At 46.2% G+C, this 17,652-nt stretch overlaps 1 protein-coding gene across 4 annotated transcripts in view; it reads right to left on the bottom strand.

Annotated features, from left to right (window-relative positions):
- Positions 1–2,283: 2,283 nt before the first annotated feature.
- The window catches only part of LOC120953277 (ras-related protein Rap1), a 32,718-nt gene continuing 17,349 nt past the window's right edge, over positions 2,284–17,652 (bottom strand). For all 4 annotated transcript variants that reach the window (XM_040373074.2, XM_040373073.2, XM_049606688.1 and 1 more), the window contains exons 3-6: positions 4,172–4,279; positions 3,940–4,068; positions 3,686–3,838; positions 2,284–3,601 (exon numbers count right to left, since the gene is read on the bottom strand). In XM_040373074.2, coding sequence (XP_040229008.1) covers positions 3,512–3,601; positions 3,686–3,838; positions 3,940–4,068; positions 4,172–4,279 — 480 coding nt within the window. In that variant the 3' untranslated portion in view covers positions 2,284–3,511. The remainder of the gene's footprint in view (positions 3,602–3,685; positions 3,839–3,939; positions 4,069–4,171; positions 4,280–17,652) is intronic.

Genomic DNA, 17,652 nt, shown 5'->3' on the forward strand with positions numbered 1-17,652 from the left:
TAGTGTTTTTTTTCTTCTCTTAATTATGTTTAACCTTTTCGATACTTTCGATTCGAATGTGTGTAGTAATACTATTCCATCGTACACGTGACTGGACAAGGCAGACATGGAAGGAAAGAGAAAGAGAGAGAGCGAGAGCGAGAGAATGAGAGATAGAGAGGACAGGAAGATAGATAGTGAACATCCAAGAAAACAACTGGTTCTGTTGGGTTCTATCTGTATGTCAAAAACATATTAATGAAAAATAAACTTAAAACACATGACCCCACCATTTTATCATTATGTTTTCGATATTTCTTTCCTTTCGCTAGTCCTTGATGATCGTGAGGGAATGGGCACAAAGTACTATTCCCAAACTCATTACTTAAAAAAAGTAATTGTTCGCTATCTGTGTTGCTTAACATTTACGATACTTCTTAATACATGCAGTTCCTGGATCCTGGTTGAGAACGCTCCATGTGTAATGTTTGTGTATAAATTGTACCATTTCAGCAACCTTTTCGTTTGTTTGTAATGATGATTGAGGAACAGCCAGAAGAGCCAGTAGTGCGTGAGGTTCGGCAAACAACATCTATTCCAATAACGATCGTGTGCCGCCTGCTGGACAGGACAAAAAACGACAGGATTTGAGCTCGAAAACGGGCAACGGTTCTCAGTTAAACTCGGCCAGGGTACGGCAGGATGGGAAAAGATTGTGCCAACAATATATCGGATTTGTTTTGCTGCTATTTTCAGTTTGCACTACAACGAGACGATCACACCTATTACTTTGAGACAGGGCAGGAGAAGATAACTCTTTACCTTGCTGTTTTGCGCTACACCCATCATTCCCTCCTGTATTTTTGTAACATTTTGCTAAGTTTATATTCATAACTGCTATATGCACTGCACTGCTTTGAATGTATAGTAATTGCAATTTGATTCGGTTTGTTTGATCCTAACACCACGTCCATTACACTGTAAAAGATCGCTAACTGCTGCGAGCTCCTGTGCTCCTGTGAAGCCCCATAGAGAATGGGGTTAGGGTGCATTTTACAAGAAAATGGTGCAACATGTAGTACGCGCACAGTCCATCAGTTTCCCCTTTGCTACGATCTTGCTCATGAACAGGAAGAGAAACTGGAATTATAATCATGCTTCGCTTATACATCAGATGGCGCCACCGTTGTTTATAGTAACAGCTAGGCGTTCTCTAACGTTTGGCACCAAACCTCACTATAGATGGTGGGAAGCCTAACAGATTATTGCGAATTAGCTACAACAAAAAATCAAGCACACCAGGAAGGACTACTAACTTTGCTCTTTTTCCCAGCAAATGATCAGCATTTCTTACATCAGTAATGCACTACACATATATTAGAGCTGTGGGAAAGGTGTTTCACTTCCCCTAGGTTTGATTTTAAAACAGTTCCACACGGACGTGGTATCTACCGGCTCACATGTTAGCGCATTAAAATCGACCTTTGGAGTGTTTTATGTAATCAATTAGATGAAAGCGTGGAAACCTTCTTCCTCTGCTTGGTTGATTGCTTTTTGTGATCGAAGCTAACGACAATTTCATCTCTGTCCTCGCAGATTGAATTCACGGTTGCGCACGATCTCTTGCTTATCTATCTGACTACTATTCTACCTCATTACTTGTTCTAACAAATAGAGTAAATCGATTTTATTCAGTCGAAGAAAGGCTGCACGAACAGTTCAGTAGAAAAATAAAGCTTTTGCGTGGTGCGATTGTAAAAAGACCATGGGAACCCTACAACCCCCTCCCCTCTCCCACCTTCACCGTTCTCCATTCCTTCAACCGGCTAACCCTTTCCTTACTTGCAGTTAGCAACAATAACTACGCGTCTGCTGTTATCACACACACACACACACACATACCGTCAATTCCATTTGCCAGGATTCCTCGCCAAAATGCGGCTTGATTTATTATCTCACTTCGTCGGTCCACATAGAGCAAATACAAAATAAAAGAATAAAAAATATATAATCCTATCTGCGCGAACTTTCATCCGAGTGTTCAGGTTTGCAAATATAACGAGAGAGAGAGAGAGAAAGAGAGTGAGAAAAAGATGGAGAAAGAGATAGATAGATTAGTGAAGCAATTGGTCAACTTGAACAACGATCACTTATGGTACAGACACTCACACGATCAGGGTTCTTATTAAGAAAATCTTCTTTCAAAATCAACTTAAAATAAGGCAGAGCAGAGAGAGAGAGAGAGAATGTGCAAGAGAAAGGTAGGGAGAGAAGAAATAGAAATAGAAGCTACATGTATATATGTATAAGGTAGACTGTTTTTCTTTTACTCAACATTCACATTTCGCGGTCGATCAGCGTATTCCGTTTGCTTGTTATTTTGTGTTTTCGTCCTGTGTCCTCTATTGCAACAATTCTTGTGTATTCTAACAGTGGTGAGGGCCGAATCGGCATTCTGCCGGAAGAGAAGAACTACGGATATGGATACACCGGTGTGTGGAGGAGCCGGCACATACGATCGTCGATAACCCTCCATCTTCCCGCAAATGAAAGTTTGTTCTCACCGAAGAACCAAACCTTCACAGTGAGTTGTTTCAGTGTGTGTGTGTCAATGTATTTCTTCCCGTAATAGACTGTTTTATCTTGATTTGTTTGTTAACCGTACTTTTGCTGCTTTCCTCTGTTTCAGCGTCACGATGAAAAACTCCAGTCGATCAATGCTTCGACAGTGTACGGTCCGGTACTACGGTGGTGTTGGGATTGCTTCTCTTGTCCGGTTAATGTGTGTAAACGTTATATGCTTAGTCGTTATGTTCTTGAACCTATTTGTCCACCTCCTCTTTTCTCCACATGAATATGATCAAGCGAGGATGTGTTTGCTCTGCGCGGATGATCCCTTAAATTAACGCTAACACTCTCTCTCTCTACCAAAAGATCCTCATTGTCGTGCGTACTACATTTTTTTATCCTTCTTCGCTTTCCCTACTCTCCGTCCTTCGTAGCGTCTGCTTTTTTGAGTTCGTCTAGTGTTTTGTTTGTGTGTTTTTAGTGTTTTGTTTGTGTGTTTTTATGTATATTTCGGGAGAGTGTATGTGTATGTATGTCAATTGTTTGTGTCCATATCTACCACTCTAACTGCTCTTCTCATCCGTCCTTAAACTTCCTAATTATTTTCGCCATAGTGTGGATCGAGCCCCATAGCTCCTCTTATCTCATCTGGTGCACACGCACATACAATGTACCCTTGCCATGTCCTTTTCCTCCAAATCTCCTCCTAACACGTTGATTATCTTTCTTTCTTACTCTTCATTTCTGCCTACCTTTTATTATTTTGTTGTTTTAAATCCTTTGCAGCACATCTAACATATCTCACCTCAGCAACACACCACACCCCACGCAGATCCCCCACGTTCGATTCCTATGGATTGTTCTTATGCGGCTGCGTGTGTGTGTGTGTGGATTTGTGTGAGTGTGAGCGATTTTGCTTGTGTCCATCAGCTTCTTGACCCTTCCCTTGCCTAAGTAGATCTTTTTACAGCAGCACACATAGCGATTTCTTCTTTTTATTGGGCTTCCGTTCGGGCGATTTCTTGTTGATTTGTTGCACTAAGTCATAGAAGATCTGTGAATGGAGAATGCGAAAAACCAATTAGACACACACACAAACATACACTCCGTACAACAACCATGAGCAGCGGCTACTTACGTCGTTAACATTAATTTTGGCTTTGGCAGACGTTTCCATGAATGCACAATTGAACTGCGCGGCTAGACTCCTGCCCAAATCTTTGCCCACAACTCGCTCGTCCTCGAGATCGCATTTGTTGCCGACCAGCACCATTGGAACGTCATCGGTGTCCTTGGAGGGTGGAAGAAGGAAGAAAGGAGCAGATCCGAACGATTAAAGTGATGATGAAGATGGAAGCATGTTTTAGTCGCTTTTCAACGCCGCCCTTTTACCTTCACCCTCAAAATTTGCTCTCGAAGGTCCTGCAGATCGTTGAAGGTCGACTGTGCAGTGATGGAATATACTAGCACGAATCCTTGGCCATTTTTCATGTACAGGTCTCGCATGGCGGTGAATTGTTCCTGTTGGAAAGAAGATTGGCAAAGCGCGTAGGGAGGGAAGGAGAGCAGATTAATATTAATGTTCCATTCTAATGGAATGTTTTCGTTTCGCTTCCAAACTTACTGTGCCGGCCGTGTCCAAAATTTCCAACATGCATTGCTGACCGTCCACCTCGACCTGTTTCCGGTAGCTGTCCTCTATCGTCGGGTCGTACTTTTCCACAAATATGCCCTGCAAAAGGAGTGGGAAAAAGACAAAGATTGAAATGGCAGGTAGGGCAACAAATTTTCAAAAGATGTATTTAAATTCAAAGGTGACACCCCCGACGATTAAAAGAAAATCAGTTCTAGAGAAATCAAAGTCCCATTTGATGGGGAGTAGCTATCGCTATAACGACGCCATCTTCCGGTTGCAATACATTAAGGCTTTGGAGGCAGTATCTCGCCCACGTGCTATCGAATCGTGTGTAATACATCGGCAATGTGTTGGAGGTACTACTTGAATAGAAAATACCCACGCATTGAGCATGCCAATGCCAAACCGCCATGAGAGCAAATGAGAAGACAGCCAGGATTTATAACGGAAGCCCTTAATAGATGCCACCGACGCGCGTCTTGGCAATATAGCGCCCATGATCCTCATAACAAGCAGGAAAGAGGGGATTTAATGTGGAGCCTATTCTCTCCTGGAATGTGATGTAAATGTAAATAAGAACAGATGTTTCGTGTGCACGCAACAAAAGCCCGAAAGAGTCGGCACTATTCCAGACAAATTAATTAATAGAAAATTAAATTGAATATTCCGTATCCCTATATGTAAGACAAGACACACAAACAACATCCGAAAAGCAATTTGTCGGAATGCATGCACGAGAAAGGTACGACGGCGTATTCAAATGTGGAAAGCCTTTCCTTGACAAATAACGGCTCGGTGTTTGAAGAAGATCTGGTGGTACTGGGTACCTGAAAGCTTACAGAACATCTTGGAATCCTTTTGCAAACCCCACAGCCCCACATCATCGTGCACTAAAGCGTGTGTGTAGTGCCGGGAAAACGTACCTATATAAACTTGACTTGTTGCCGGCATTGGAATGGGACGTGGTTTTTTGGGAGGTCGTTTGGAGGAAGGGGAGGACATGATAGATGGCATAAGGGTTTCAGCAGGATGACAAGAAAAATCGGGACATCTCACCTCACTAAAGGAGCTCGTTAATTGAAGACGACTAGAATTTCCAAACTAGCTAAAAAGGGGAACATAAACTCTTTTGCCCAATCCGCTGAATCAACGGTACAAGTAAGCATTTCAATACATTCAATCAACCAATCACTTATTTACTCCTTTCTATAAGAAACTCCTACCTCTTTCGGGAGTTTCTCTACCGTTGGACATATTGCCGCCACCGTCAGTGGTACCTAAAGCAGCCGGAGCGCGCACGTCAGTCTACTAGCGACTTTTCCTCATTATCGGTTGGATTGTGCTGTGCGCCACCATCATCCACCAATGCCATTCGGCAAATCGTGGAAAACCATGAAGGAGGAGGCCTTGAAGGAGCAGAAAGGCCCAATTATCTACCCCGGGCCAATTACATTAAGAATTTATTTCCTCAACCAACCACAGCATAGATAACCCTCTCCTTCTCGCGGAGCGATTTCCTTACATTTTTATGCTTTCCCATTTCGCTTCCTACCTCCATCAAATCACGATATATCTTTTCTTCCGCTTGGAAGGAAATCGAAATGTCTATCTCCACGGCTTCGGTTCACATTCACTGCCCTGTGTTCATTACTATCAAAAATCGTTGCCATGTGGGTTGTTGGGAGGATGTTGGACATGCCCCTTTGGGGAAGAGAGACAAAAAGAGCCAAACAAGAGTCACATGGAATATATTTTTCCCGGTGAAGATTGCTTTGGATTGGCCAGCATTCTGATAGGGAAACCTTCTTAAAAAAAAGAGCAGTTGCAGTCTACACTGCCCCGCCGCTTTGGCTTTCTTAGGCTTTCCGCACCCAGTCAGTCAGGGCACTACTGCGCCCTGATGTGTGTGAAGGGCTTATCTATGCTTTTAGGCCCGATTGGGCCGCTCCGCAGGACATGGGGTGGAAACGACGACCTACCGAGAGACACGCACACACCAACCAAAGCTGCTCTGACATCTTGTCGTGTGCGTCTTATCAGTTACACAGGAAGAGAGAGAAGCAATATGCGGAGGAGGGAGGAGAGGAAGGAACAACAGCAACAACAAAAAAAGCCCTCAAAGTTCATCATTCCATTTTGTTTGTGTGTGTGTGTGTGGGGGGGGGGGGGGGTTTGTCGGTTCGTCGTATCATCGCCGTTGACGGCCGGCGAAGCGAATCGATTGCAGTACGTTGATAACGAAACGCAACACCACGCGCGCGTTTTTTAGCTCGTTTTATTTTTTATCAGCACAACAACCACCACCACCACCACCACCACCACCCCGCACCCCAACACAGCCATCCTCCAATGATTGCCCTTTGCGTCTGCCCCCCCCCTTTGGAAAGCCCTTTTGTTTGGCAGATGCTAGGCGATGGAATATTTTTAACTTTATAAGTGGAAACGTCACCACTTTGGCCGCCTATTTGCACAATCGAACTTCGGGAGGTTTTGATTCGATTAATAAATTGGCACGTGACGCATTGGCTATTTATGGAAAATGAAAATGTCGTTCACTAAATTACATCTTTCAATCCCATCAACGTGATTTCACTGGAAAACATTCCATTGGCAACGGGTTTTCTCGCAATACATAACAAAATCGTGGAAATTTGCCCCAAAAATGTTTGGAGCCATTTATACGTCCATAGGAAGTAATTGTGTTTCAAAATGTAGATACACCTAATCGACCCCACTAGAGATGGAAATATAAAGCTCGTCTGGAAGCATCATCATTCCATCACACTATTTAAAAGAAATAACCATGAATATTGCATTATTTTCGCCAGTTACATCCCTTTCCCGTTAAAGCCAAAGAGGCCGAAGAGTCAGAAACATGCCGTACCGATCCCAGTCCTTCACACATTCCTTATCACATTGCTGGCATTCACTACACACTTGCACACTACTACTCCCCCCCCTCCGTTGAGCCAGTTGAGCAGCAGTTTGTGAGGTGAATGTGGGGCTTTAAAAATCCCTCACACACAAAAGGAGCCGATACACTGCTACTGTACAGCCTCCTCCTCCTCATGTCCCGCCCGGCATCTCCGGGTTCCCAGCGGACGGCCACCACTGGTGGATAAACAACATCGCATCACATATCCACCCATCTGCGATGAATGAATAAATAATGGAAAATAGATTAAATTTATCGTATCCATCGGTACACACGCGCAGGCACCATCGGTGGTGTCAAGTGGTTGGGCATTAAGGGCGGAGAGAGACCCAAAAAGGGAGAGAGAAAGGGATGGGGTGTGACAGGGCAGTGTCTCTAGGTACATGCGCTGCTAACCTGGTATGGATAGGGCCTGGCTATTGCATCATGCTTCTTCTTTTCTCACTCGTTCCACTCACTTTCTGTTTGCGCCTTTGCGCCATCATAGAAGTAGCATTCCACGGGCATTCCACGGGGCCCTATTTCTTCGCGCGCGCGCTCGCTCCCTTTTATCAACAACACACACACACGTATCGGAACATCACTATCGGGGGTTAGGTTATTGACTGCAACGCGTCTTTTGATGGTCTTGCACACGAAAGGGCACAACCATCAGGGCAGACCGCCGAGGACCGAGGCGCCCGGGATTTAGACTACGCTACACACGACTAACTACGTGTGTGTGTGTGTGTGTGTGTGTGTGTGTGTAAGGCAGCAGGAAGCAGAGCATTAATGGTTAGAATCAATTTGTCTGTATAATAGAGCGAGCGGTTTGCCCTAGTTCCGGCGGCCGATGATGGTGGTACTCGATCGAGCGCGGGGCGTAGTAGTAGCCGCCGCGCTTGTCTTTCCAAACCGAATCCGAAACATAAGCCAGACCCTCGAGCTAGACGTGTGTGTGTGTGTGTGTGTGTGTGTGTATTTGAAGAATATTTACTTAAAATCCCTCCCCAGGTCGGCCATTACATTGAACTCTACTCTATCTGGGCGGTGAAATCACATTGAAACACGCATCAACCCACCACCACCACCCCACAGGGTCGGGGCGAAGAAGACACTCTTCTTCTCAGCCAACCGAAGAGAAACCGATCGGGGGTCGTTGAATATTTCGTTTACTTAAGCTATTAAATAGCCGTTGCATTTGGTAGGCGCAAGTAAAAGTGCAGAGGGAAGGGGAGCGAGGGGGGGGGGAGGTTCAATCATGCACATCACACTGGTTTGTTTGTTGTAAACATGCGCATATGCAACAGGAAGAGATCACACCATTTGTCTTGGAGGAGCGGTGGAACGCAATGCATCAGGTACGAGAAAAGGGAGCAACAAACTGTGTGTGTGTGTTTCAAATGCTCGCCCTTTTACAAGTCATTAACCAAACCCGAGAGGCATTTTTAATGAACTAACTGCCCCGCGGCCCTGTTTAGTATCCAAACAGTCCATACATTTCGGCATGGCTGCGCGAGTGAAGTGAGTGCATATAAACCAAGCCGACGATTAACTTCCAAAACAATGTTGTTAAGTCGGCCAATGCAATGCAGTGTGTGTGTCTGCTGCTTTAACAAACAAACAGTAAGTGACTTTTCTCAGACAAACTACTGAGATAGAGCGATACGATATTGAATTGCTTTGTAGTGGCAGATTCACGTTCAAACTGTACAGGCATGTTGGCGAACCTGGAGGAAATACCTCCACATTCAAGATTAGTTACACATGGTTTAAGGAGGCGAACCGAGAAATAGGAATCTTGCTGTGCCCTGCTGAGGCAACCGGTTAGGAGTAGCGCACTGTGAAAGATGGAAGACGCCTGTGGCTCGTATGTGTATGCGTGTTGAGTGATGATTAAACATTACCCTCAAAGCCAAATTCGAACGCCACCAGAACGAACGAACGCAAAACCCCGCCGACTTGCAAACCTTGTGTGCATGAAAGGGGCAACCGTCAGGCGATTAATTAATGCAATGCACTACCCAATAATGATCCAAATGCAGAGCACCAGCAGCAGCAGCAGCAGCAGCAGTACAAAAACAACAACGAACGAATGAAGAGGCCGCCGCCACCATTCGGCAGATGAACGGCCGATGAAGTTCGTTACGATGAAAAAAAAGAAAACTTTCCCCACTACTTTGAAACTATACTTGTTTGGACCTCCATTGGAACGGATTTTGCAAACCAAGAAGTACGCTTGAAGCTCGCAAAAATCAATACCAATTTGTAGTACACAACACCATCGTGGAGGGTGTGTTTGCTTTCCCTTTCTAAATCGGAAGGAGCAGACTAACAACAACAAAAAAAACACACACACACAGAAAAGAAGAAGAGCTTGAAAACACAAAACATAAAAAGACCCCGTTAAATTAAGTGAGCATGTAAACTGGGGGGATGAGGCGGAGCGCATTGAACAACGTTACACCGGTGTAATAGGCTTTTGCAAAATGGGATCGATGAACGAATGTGAACCTCCCGATGGATTGGCGGCCGAAATTGAATTCCAAAGTAGGAGAGAGAGAGAGAAAAAAAAAGATGATACACGAGGAGTGGGCATGTCCTGTTTTCCCCGCGTTTTCCCCACTCACCCACCCAACCGAACGAACTCACGAAAATGGTGTTTCGTAATCAAGGTTTGAAATTGCATTACAACGCAAAAAAAGGATGCAATCAGCGACACGGTGACTAACTGATTGCTAAGGAATGTTGCTGCTGCTACTGCATGATCCTGGGAGAGTCATGAACCCGCCGGGGGGGCGCGGCCACATACCGCCACCAACACATCACGCCGGAGCAGAGAATTCACATACATCAGTGATTCATTTATATGCCTCTTGCCTTCTTTTTCCACCAACCAACCCGACTGGTACTAGCTGCTGTCGGAGTGAGCTTGGCGGCGCTGAAGACCTGGCAGAAGCGCAGAATAAATCGTGCATGCGAGCCAATTAGGCAGGATCGTATAGAATAGGGAACCGTCACGATTCAATCATAAGTTAAATAGTGAGAGCAAGAGAGAAAGAGAGAGAGAGACACAGAGAGAGAGAGAGAGAGAGAGAGACAGAGAGAGAGAGAGAGAGTCATCGGAATTACGGATTTTGGATAAGGATTAGATACTGAAGTTTGTCAGTTGATATTGCAGTTTTGTTGGTTGTTGGTTCTATTCTAATGCCGTGGCCTAAAACTAGCTCAATCTCTCACTTGTTCGGTGGGCGATGTGATACACATCCCACTCACGCAAAACGTGGCCAGGCGAGTGTGCAGTGTAGATGTGGGACACATACACCTCGGTAAAACACCTACATTGCACAATCAAATAAACCTTTGCGCTGCGCGTTGCACTGTTTCTCGTCCGCGCCATGTGTAACTGGCAGGAAGTTACCGCAATTGGTCGTAAATCCCTGCTCGTATCCCACTCGCTAATCGCTCGTATCCCAAAGCTCGAAAGTTTATTCGGGAAAATATGAACAGATAATCGAGCATAGTTGTCCGAGTAAAAACCAAAAAATCAGCTCCGCAGCTGACCAATGTACATAGTTTTTGGAATGGACTTACAGCCGTTGCCGTCAAATTTTGGCCGTAAGTCATGTATTTTTGTCTCGTAGCCGTCAATTTTTGACAGTGTGCATCAATTTTTGTCCCGAAGGCGTCAATTTTTGACAGTGCGCATCAATTTTTGTCTCGAATGCGTCAATTTTTGTCAGTGTGCATCAATTTTTGTCTCGAAGGCACCAATTTTTGTCTCATGGTCACAAATTTTTGTCTCTTGCTATTTTTTCGTTATTTTGATATTTTAATAATTGCAGAAAGCACAACAAAATTAGAGTGGTTATACAAAGCAAAGGAATTAATTCAGGAATTCTGTTTATTTCACATAGTTTTATGTCTTATTTATAATAATATCAAAACAATTTAGAGAAGATTAATCCTCGATTATTTCTTCATTTTGGCATCGTGGCAAATCTTCTTCTTCTTTTGGCTCAACGACAGTTGTCGATCAAAGCCTGCCTGTACCACAACTTGTGGGCTTGGCTTTCAGTGACTTATTGATCCCCCCATACCAGGATAGTCAGTCCTACGTATGGCGGCACGGTCCATTTGGGGCTTGAACCCATAACGGGCATGTTATTAAGTCGTACGAGTTGACGACTGTATTACGAGACCGGTAATCGTGGGAAATAGTTAAATAAATTCCTAAAATAGTTCTCGCAATCCGTACGGTTTATGTATCATTGTACTACCATTTTCGATTGAGGAGTACAAAGTATATTCATTGTTCAAAAGCAATCAGCTGTGTTGATCTACGTACCTGAAATTTAGTCAAAAATTTTGAAGCATTTTCCTTAAAATCCCCATAAAATATTCATAAACCACAGATTTTTATTGAAATTAAATGTTGCTACAATTAAATAACCCTAATTACGCGTCAAATCAGGTAAACTCATGTTGATATATAAAGAGGCAAAATTTCATGAACAAGCGACAAAAATTGATGACCATGAGACAAAAATTGGTGCCTTCGAGACAAAAATTGATGCGCACTGTCAAAAATTGACGCCTTCGAGACAAAAATTGATGCACACTGTCAAAAATTGGTGACTTCGAGCCAAAATTTGACGGCAACGGCTGTATTTCCCCCTGTCCGAGAGCCTTTTGAGTACGGAGTTCATCTTCTACAAATCCTCTATATTCCGAGCACAAACCATTCATTCAAATTCGATCAACAAACGCTGGTCCTACAAAAAGCCAAAATTGTTGTTGATGTTGATGTGCACCCACCTCTGTGCACTGCTTTGGATGCTGATGATTGCCTTGACAAGATGCGTCAGTTGTAGGACGAAACCTGCTAACCTACAAAGAGCCTTCGAGCGGCACACTTGTATGTGTGTGTGTATGCGTAGGTTTAATCTCCATCAGCTTACAGGCAGCAACGGAAACGAACCTTTGGCTCTTCACTGTTTAAACAACTAACCTATTCACAGGCCAGCTCTCCTCCACCCAAACCCCACCCAAATATTGCCACTATTTGCCTCTCCACCGACCGTTCGCTTCTCTTTCTGCACTGGTTGGCCTGTAGTTGCCGTGTGTGGTTAGGCAGGCGTGAACGTTAAATTAAGTAGTTCTGTTTAGATTCACAATTTCGATCACACACATACACATACACAGTGCCACATGGTGTCCGTGGTTGGCCAGCTGCTTCGTCAGCTTATTGTCATCATTCTCCAATTGACGCCAGCCTTTGGCGGGGCCAAATGGTGGGAGGTTTATTGATAACATGGCACATACACACACACATGGCACGTAGATGTGTGCTGAATCTCGTCCCGGGGATTGTAAAGTAAATATTCATTGGATCAGTTTTCTCTACACCCCCTGATCCACCCATCTCACCCTCGCCCTTTTATGCACCAACGGGAGAAGGTCCAAAACACAGCCGAACCGAAACCACCGGCGGCATTAGCATTCGCACATTGAACTTCTTCCCTCCCTCCTCCCCTTACCACCCCCTATACTCCGGGATGGGAAGCGCCGCCTGAAGCCAGGTACACACGGCGGCGCTACGGTTTCCATCAAATTGATATTCAAATGCGCCTACGACTTCCTGTGTCTTTTCTAGAGGCACCTCGATGCAAATAACCCACTACCCTGTGTGTGTGTGTGTGTGTGTGTGTGCGTTGTCTGCTGTGCGCTGTTGTGTGGAGCGCCCGAACCGAACAAAAAGCCGAAATTGTATGTGCGTGTGTGTGTGTGCGTTGGCGAAATGTTTCACCCATTTCAGGGGGAGTTGGGTGGGTGTATTTTATGCTAACTAGCAAAGCATGGCTTCACAGTGCCACCCTTCTCCTTCTCTTCGGGAATGGGGCGGTTGTAGGTTTGAATGACAAAATCATTAAATCGGTTGCTACGCTACACCAAAGCTCTCCCCACCCCAACCCTCTCTTGGTAGGTGAGAAAGGGGGGAGCGGGGATTGCATTTAATCGAGTTGACTGATGCCGCCGCTGCGGCTGCTGCTGCTGCTTCACCTGCTGCAAGTGATCGGATCGATTATGATAAAATAATGACGATGTAAAACAGCATTCTGGCGTGGCACACGCTTGGGTTTAGAGCTGTCGCAATGGCGATGATGATAAGGCTGGGCAATCGATAAGGTTGTAAAGGACATGTAGTGACGGGGGTTTAAAACTCTCCCCCACACACTCAGCAGATAAAGTAATCGTTGGCTTTAATCACGAAAAGTATGGACATTTATCCATGTTGCAGCGTGTTATCTCTCTTTCTCTCGAGTAGTTTGGCCTAGGATCGCCCCCTCCCCACTCCTCCCCCTTACAACAACAGACAAAACAAAACTTTCTAACATCAATACAAAGTGATGCGCAAAGGTCAAAGCGAATGCAGTACACCACCATCGACGCGCAACATATGGTTGGGTAATGGATTGCCAAAATCAGCTGACGTCTGAGCTGACGTACACGAACGGGGTGGGGATTGTTGGGTGAGAGCAATATTCGTTTGAAGCAAGAGAAGAAAAAAAAAACGAATAACCCCACAAAAATCGCAGAAGAACAAACAACCGGGGGAAGCACCAGCAGAACACAAAAAAAAATCAATCACAGCACCAAATGTACGTACACGGTCTTCTTCCCACGTATGTGCGAGCCCCGCGCGCACATGACCAAATACCCACGGACGAGCCATATGATGTTGATACGGTGCGCAAGCACACACACACACACATTCATCTCCTCCCACACCATCGTGGAGTAGGTGGGTGGGCGGTTTGGCAGCAGACAGTGATTGTACGCGCCGGTTACAATACGTGACGCCAACCCGGGGCGGACAAGATAAAGCAAATATCACTGTTACCCCTGGCATGGGCACTGGGGACAGGACTGCTGCAAAGGAAAACAGTCGCCACAATACACACACACACACAAGCGCGCGCTTGATAAGCGTAGCACAGAGCAAATTGTGCTAATAAATCCCGGCCAGCAAACGTTTACACTGTGTAGGTACACGAAGAATTCGGTAACTTTCCCAGCATATGATCCGATTTTAGGTACGTGTGAGGGAGAGCTAGTTCGCGGAAAATTTAAATTAAACAAACTGTTCAAAGGTCACAGGGCACCAGGTATTGTCGCTCCCCTCTACAGAAGCATTCAAGGAGACCGCGGTCTAAGTCTAGCTCTTTAAGAGGTAAACTAGCAGAAGAAGTTTCCTTAAAATCGTTAGGTTCTTGGAAGACTTTGCCCACGCTGCCCAAAGATTAGCTGAAATCTCTTCTAATGATTTCCCTTCCCCTTCTGAACACATCATCCGATATCTGGCTTCTCTGAGTTTCTGTCCGTAGTCTAACAAATCTCCACAGTTTGCTCGCTGTTCGCATTCCAGGAATAAGAAACATCGCCGCCTGGTACCCAGTTTCCTCAAGTCTTTTACAACCAAATGTACCCGGCTGACGGCTGTGAGCTGCTGCTGCATCGCCTACTGCATAAACTTCACATCACCCAGCAAAAGCCAACCTTGGAAACAGCAGTTAAACAGGAACGACCACCAAAATGTTCGATTGCTCAAAGAACGATGCATCGTCTTCTTGTTTATATCACGCCGCTATCAGGATATGTTGTTGGAGAGGAGGCTCCTCTCGCACACTACACCGTACCACACATAAGCTCTGACCAGACAACAACAACAACAACAACGAAGGGCCAAGGGAACCCCCGCAATGCACTGCTCATCCGGTTCGTTCTCACGGGCGACACACACACACATACGCGCGCTTTTGCACAGCGGTCGTTTGTTCGTTTGTTCGCTCATGCGAGATGCCACCGGGGTGACCTACATCTATCCATTACGGCATCCCCCACAAACACACACAGCACCACACTGTTAAACATAGCTCACACTTGGAACCATTCCCCGGTGATGGTGGCATGGGGCCGCCCTTGCCTAAGAGATGAGGTGGAGGAAAAAGAAAACGGTGACAAACCGTCGTCCTCCTGTGTGCTCGTTACTTCGATGCCGCAGGACATTGCTTAGTATGTTTCTAGGTGTATGTGTGTGTGTGTGTTTCCCTCCTCTTTCACTCTGCCTAACTGCACAGCTTCCGTGACAGGAGCTCATCGCTCGTAGTAAATGCTTTCCCTTTTACCGCACACACCAAGAACCGAGAAAGGTGGGACAAGTTCGCTCAACTTTTTCCCGTCCGAGACCAACACAGAGTTCGACATGGCAACACAACACGGAGGCAGGCCAGCAGCTGCTGCTGCTGCTGCTGCAGCTACTAGACGCGCGTCCGGGTTGTTTCCTACCGTCCCTCCTACCGGCAAGACACGTCCGCGCATATATGTGTGTGTTGATGTAATGTGTACCGCCGCCCCAGTGCCTGCAGTTGTTGGCGCAACCGACACAAAACAGAAGCAAGCTGCTCTGCTGATGAGCAATTACCGTTTGGGGCGGCTGTCGTGACAGGACACAGCCCCCGATTCCGCATCCCCGCTACGATGGCGACGACGACGACAACGACAACCAATAAATCTATCGATTACGATGAAGCCAACCATATGCCGCAGAGTGAGTTTTCTCACCCCCTTCTTCCCACATTCTCTGCACTCTTTTACGACTGTCTGGTCCGAGGACGGGGCTCCGTTGTCTCTGTCTCTGTCCTACTAAAACTTCCCTCTCTCTTCGTCGTGTGTGTGTGCGTGCTTTGCAGAGCAATTGCGTTTGCACGGTAGCAGCCGCCGCAGCACTATTCGTGAATGGCAGTAGTGCGCCGCGCCTGGACGGAAGGGTTGTGGCATAGTGTGTGTGTCCCTTCCACCCCGGATGTATGTGCGGATGACGCACCAGAGCAGAATGTTGTGCGTGTAGACGTCACCACCTTCACATACCTGCTGGTGCAGTGTGCGCGCGTTACCCTTGTCGTTGATATTGACGACAAATGGAACTGACACAAGCATGCTGAACTGACGCTGTGGCGCGTCTTCCCCACAAGGAGTCTTCCCATCACCGATAGCAAGTTATGATTTGAACCGGATCGCTCCTGTAGGACACCGAAGCAACAACGTAAACCATCATCACCGCCAGTCAGCACCAGATAGAGAGAGAGAGTCAATCAAAACACATAGCAATGATCGGTCGCCCTCCGGCACCGGCTTTTGGGTTGAGTGTAACTGACGACTTGCGCTGCTCATCGCACCGGAACCGGCGACCCCACTGAGGCTCGGTAGAAGCGTAGGAGTGGAGCGTACGTGAGGTGGAGCAACAGCAACACGGTGGCCAGCAGGGACAAGATGGTGGTAGCCCAACAAACCATTTGTCGAACCAATACAAATATGTGCTGCTGGTCTGTCCCTCCGGCTGGGAGGATGTTGGTGGGGGAAAGGGGAAGGGTAAAGTCATCTCGCGTACAAATACGTCGGGCAGCACAGAGAGCGTTTGACGGAAACGTTACTGCCTCCCCCGGGGGCAGGGCGCGGGCGTCATTCAACCGTTTGGCCTCAATTCCGGCAGATGGTGTGCGGCCAGTCCCTGCTGACGGAGGTAGCACCGAACCGTGCTCGGAAGAATAAACAATAGTTTACCGACGTACGTAACACAAGGTTAGCAAAGGGGTTGGGGAGAGGCACAAACGTCGAAAAGACATCTAACGTTTTCGCGGAGAACACAACTGCTTCACCAGCAGGACCTAAACTGCTGTGCCGAACGCTCAATGACGAATGAGGTGCTTTTAATTTAACCCCAACAGTTCAAAAGTTGTAAATTGTCGCACAGAGTAATTGAACATTGCACAAACGAGTTTGAATCCTGCCAAATTGTACATCCGCCATCGCAATTGATGTCACAAAGGATGTTTTTTTCAGTGTAAAAATCCAATAGAAACGCCCATCTAAAAACGGATTTATTCGTGTAAAGACTCGACACAGACGTGGCCCCGGATTTGTACGCATGGGGTAAAAGGGTAACGATGATAACAATTGTGTGACTGTCGTCTGTGTCCCTTTACGACTTACGCGTCGCGTCTATCCCTTCCAACACATCCGTCAAAATCGATGCAAATTTCACACTCCGTCAGCCCACACAAAGCCGCTTGATGGGGCGCCATATACACAGTTGGTGGACCGAAAGGCAGGCACCTCTGCTGCACCACACACCAGCACACAGAATATCCTTTTAAACGGATCCCGAAAATCCTTTGGCTTTGCATTAAACGTCACCGCCCTCCATTGCGCGCGGGGAGTACGAGGGCGAGCAACTCGAAGCGTTTGATTTTTTGTGCACACAGCACAAGAACACCTTTTTCAAACGAGATTTCCCCAAATCCACCACCACCAACACCCCCGCCACAAGCCCCGGGTGTGTCCCGCCCGGAAGAGTAAAAATCAACAAACAACGAAATAGAGCACACATTTGTGGGTGTTGCGTTTTGTTAGAGCAGCCCAGCCGATTCCAAACTCAAAGACCACACACACAAAAGCACGCTCCGGAAATGTCGATGATGACGTAAAAATACCA

The sequence above is a fragment of the Anopheles coluzzii genome, chromosome 2, assembly GCF_943734685.1.
Source record: "Anopheles coluzzii chromosome 2, AcolN3, whole genome shotgun sequence".
Taxonomy (NCBI): domain Eukaryota; kingdom Metazoa; phylum Arthropoda; class Insecta; order Diptera; family Culicidae; genus Anopheles; species Anopheles coluzzii.